General features: G+C 36.0%; 1 protein-coding gene across 1 annotated transcript; it reads right to left on the reverse strand.

Annotated features, from left to right (window-relative positions):
- Nucleotides 1–538: 538 nt before the first annotated feature.
- Nucleotides 539–3,883, reverse strand: LOC125473262 (vacuolar protein sorting-associated protein 20 homolog 2-like). The gene is made up of 6 exons (XM_048575837.1): nucleotides 3,535–3,883; nucleotides 3,128–3,280; nucleotides 2,852–3,004; nucleotides 2,151–2,234; nucleotides 1,082–1,226; nucleotides 539–929 (listed from the first exon to the last, which is right to left on the reverse strand). The coding sequence occupies exons 1-6, from the start codon at nucleotides 3,634–3,636 to the stop codon at nucleotides 904–906; spliced, it is 663 nt and encodes a 220-aa protein (XP_048431794.1). The 5' UTR covers nucleotides 3,637–3,883; the 3' UTR covers nucleotides 539–903.
- Nucleotides 3,884–4,513: the final 630 nt, after the last annotated feature.

Genomic DNA, 4,513 nt, shown 5'->3' on the forward strand with positions numbered 1-4,513 from the left:
CCTGGGGATTCGTGATTTGTGTTCGTTAATTGTACATCGTATGGTTAGTTTTGGTCAAGTAATGTTTGTGTTTAATTTTAAATAAAAATATTTAAAATAATTTCTGACTGCACGATGTACGATGAACAGGATTAACGGATCCCCAGGATCCTCACAAAGAGGATCCGATGAGGATCCGGATTCAGTCTAAGAGGTGCCATTGCTAGGCAAAGCCGTGATATCTACGAGTGCAGTGATCAAGTCGAATGCAGGGAAAGCGGCGAAATCAATCCGATGATTGGAAATGCAGTCAGATTCTTCCGAGGTTTCCTGGTTGGATTGCTACTTTTGATTCTTTGGCAACTTTGCTTTCCCATGTTCCTTTTTTGTCAATTTATTGGTAAGTCAATGTGTTTGTTTTCTGTCAATAACAGAATTGGACGACTTAAAAAAAATAGTAAATAATAAAAAGGAATTCACTCAGAACATTCATCTTATCATCAGAACAGCTAATATCATAAATGGTTAGTAGTTGTATCAAATTCTTGAAACTCTCATCTAATAATTAGGAAATTAAAATTTTCTAGAAAACACAATTAATAATTTCTCAAAGTAACATATATAGCACTACAACAAACAAGTTTCAACCCAGAGCATTCACATTCTTGTTTCCGTTCGTTCCATGAAGAAAGACTGATGTCGAAAAGAAGTAAATATATGTTGGAGCAATGAGTCCTTGGACTGAGTCCTGAAAAATTACATATTTGTACAATCCAATTCAGGTAATCAAGAAAGAAAACAATCAAAGTTGTCCAGAGAAAATAATTTTTACTGGTACATGCGTGGTTGCAGAAGGGAGAAGCATCGATTGACGTTTGAAAACAGTCTGACAAGAAGGCAACCTAATTCAACTGTTTAATCTAATCAAGCCACCAATGGTTCCTCCATAACTGCATATCCCAAAATATTGTCAAGCATTTGCAGTTGAGTTAACATGAGCAACGAGCAGTTAGCATTGTGTTTGTGGGGTTCTTGTTCTCTGTGTGTGTGTGTGAGAGAAAGAGAGAGAGAGAGAGAGACAGAGACAGAGACAGAGACCGACCTTTTGTCTTAGTGGAAATTTCATCATTCGCAACCAGATCAGGTGCAACTGGTACTTTGATTGGTACATCGGGAAGGTCCAACCTCTCGTTTTCTTTAGGAGATAGCACTGAAACAGGAGCTATAGGCATATCTTGAACGGTGATCTGACAAAGGAGTGAAGTTTCACTTTTAGATGAGATGAAATTATGTGACACCAGAATAGTAAAACTAACAAGAATAAGAAACAAACATAAGGGAAAACCAAAAGGTAACCACACAACAAAACATATACTATTAAAACCAGCAAAAATACTAAAAGGGAAAACCAAAAGGTAACCGTACAACAAAACATAAAACTAAAAGGGAAAACCAGTAAGAACAAGAAGTTGAGAAAATGTTAAAAGAAGAAATTTCATATTTACTTATATCTAAGTTCAAAATCATAATTTTAATGGGTGCCTACATAAGATTGATTGTTAAATGAAGGAGAAGGAAAGGTTAAATGAAAGGTCAGAGAGGGACAAAAACCTGCCCTTTACGCTGTGCAACAAGTTCATGTTCCCAAGAAGTCAACGAAGCAAACATTTTTCTGTTTCTGAAGCATTTTTCACCTTCGAATGTTTTACATCTAAGGGTCAGAATATATCTTACCCCAGTTGGAAGTCCAAAGCAAGTGGGATAAGGTAGTGGCATATCTACCAATTTTCTATCCTAGAAATCTAGCAGTAACACTGCTGGAGAAGGGATGATGAGACACCAAATTGCATTGTTCTTACAAGAACCGGATACCATGCATTGCATGAAAACTAAATTAGTAATAGCAATATTGGTAATGGGATAAATGAAGAGCACCTAAGAGAAAATAACTTTTCAACATGTTGATAAGTATTAAAAAATGATTTTGACACAATAATCCTAGATACAGCATGAGGATTTTTATTAATCTCAGAGAGCATTAATGCATTGTATGTTAATCACTAGTAACAGATTTGCTGTATAAAAAATACCCAGAAGGGAAAAAATGACAATGAGGAAGCAAAACAATCATTAGGGTTTGTGGACCTGTTGTTAGAATAGAAATATCATACCTGAGCTTCCAAATTCTCTAATTCTGCTATAATATCCTCTTCGTCTTCTGCTGATAATTTCTCCCCCAAGATTGCATTAATTTCCTAACAAAATCATGAGCGAAATGGTAGAATTTATTAAAAAGGAAAAACTGAGGAGAAGATGATAATCAAGGAAGAAGAGAAGGTTTAGATGTTAACTAATCATTGTTTACAATGACGAGAAAAACATACAAGAATACACACAAATGATGTGAGAAACAGAGACATAATTTCTTACGAGATCACAGCAGAAATAGTTATATTGGGAATCTAGTGTCAAACAAGAGGGATGGGTGGGGGTTGAAAAGTAAACTTGTTAATAGGAAAGGAACTTGTATAAACCTTACAAGATCGCCAATCTTTACAAACTCAACTCAGAGGTAAACATTTTCTCGCAATTGATTTATAATAAAAACAACAACAAAATTCCAAGCACTTCCGCTCCTCCGTTTACCATAAGAAAAAAGATGGAAAGCTCTCAAATATAAATGAGGGAGGGAGGTGGGAAGAGGGAAGGCCTTGCACAGAACAGGAATCAGAAATGTGACAATCAAAAATCTTCCCAAATCACCAGAAAGTATTTGATATAGATCCTCATCCTAAGAATGCAACCCAAAAAAACTCAGCTGAAATACTAGATAAATAAAAACAAAAAATGAAGGAGAAGAAGTGAAGCTCACATCTTGGTAAGCTTTAGCTTCATCAGTATCATCCATCAGCTTTTGCACATCGTCGAGATTGATCTCACTTTGTAAGGCTTTAATCGCATTATTACCAGCCTTCAAACTCTCGAACACCGCTTTCTGCTTGCTTGTGAGTTCGATGTCTTGCAACTGAACCAAAACATTTACTCGAGGAGTGTGAACATGTTATTTGCTTGTTAAAGTAGACCAAGTTGTAAAGGAAATGGAAAGAAAGAAAATGGACAAGTAGGGTAGGGTTGTGCAATTACATACTTGTTGCTCAACATTAATAACCCAGGTATCAACTTGCTTCAATAATTCTTCTTGTGCCTTCTTCTTCTTTAATGCTAACAAAGCTCTTTCCTTTTTCTTGTCACGAATCAAATCCCGTGCGGCTTGCTTTTCGGCTTCGATTACAGCTTCAAGCTGGGCAAGGTGGGATACAAATCAACTTGATCAATACCCTCTATTCAAAATTCACAAATACTACGCAAATTCACATCCTCATTACAAAAAAAAAAAAAAAAAAAAAAAAAAACATGGGAATTCCTCAGTCAAAGAAAATTAAATGAAGTTCTTCGTTTTCTGGTAGCCCATTTGAGATGACAAGTAGAATTTATTTTCTGTTTGACAGGAGTATCCACAAGTACAAAATAAGAATTAAGAATTAAGATTAAGACCTGTTGTTGGTACTGGGCAAGTTTGCGCCTCTGGGTCTTGAGAGAAAGAATAGCTCGATCTACCTCCGTGATCTTGGGCTTCTTCACGAACAAATTTCCCATCTCTCAATCCTCTTCTGATCCAATAATATTTCCTATTTCTTAAACCATTTCGTGTTCGTTGAGAATTTAACAATTCTCTCTCAATTATCTTCTACGATGATTTCAATTGGATTTTGCTTTGCTCCCTTCTAATTTCCCCCAATAAATCTTATTTCTCCCTCCGAGGGTCCTTCTAGTACTCGTCTCCTACAGACACACACAGAGAGAAGAGAGTGGGGAGAGTTTTCGCAGGAAAGGGCAGCTGTGATTTTCGACTCATTGACCATAGAGGAATTTTTTTTTTTTTTTTTTTTGAAAAAATTAGTTTTGGCTCTTTACTGTCTAATATCTTAAGATCTTATCAGGTTTTAGATTTTAATCAAAGTCTCCAGCATTAATATATTGATGAATTACAAGTAAGTTACATAATTTAAAAAAAAAAAATTAGTAATTGATTTGAGTTTTAATACTCACACCCTTATTAAACTCCTAATCAATTTTTAATTCAAGCATTTTCCAAATATAAAAAATAAAATAAGAATAAGTTTGTAACCATTAAATTTTTATAAAAAAAAATTCAAATTTTTAATCTTATATGTGACATCCCACATCGCCCAGGGAGTGATCCTTAAATGTATATTTTTATCCCTACCTAGCACGAGGCCTTTTGGGAGCTCACTGGCTTCGGGTTCCGTAGGAACTCCGAAGTTAAGCGAGAAGGGGCTAGAGCAATCCCATGATGGGTGACCCATTGGGAAGTTGCTCGTGAGTTCCCAAAAACAAAACCGTGAGGGAATGGTAAGCCCAAAGCGGACAATATCGTGCTACGGTGGTGGAGCGAGCCCGGGAAGTGTGATGCGAGAATTATACGCACACAAATTAAACCCTCTTTGTAACA

This window comes from the organism of the source record quoted next, unplaced genomic scaffold (assembly GCF_019419815.1).
Source record: "Pyrus x bretschneideri cultivar Hongxiangsu unplaced genomic scaffold, Pyrus_bretschneideri_v1 Contig80, whole genome shotgun sequence".
NCBI classification, from domain to species: domain Eukaryota; kingdom Viridiplantae; phylum Streptophyta; class Magnoliopsida; order Rosales; family Rosaceae; genus Pyrus; species Pyrus x bretschneideri.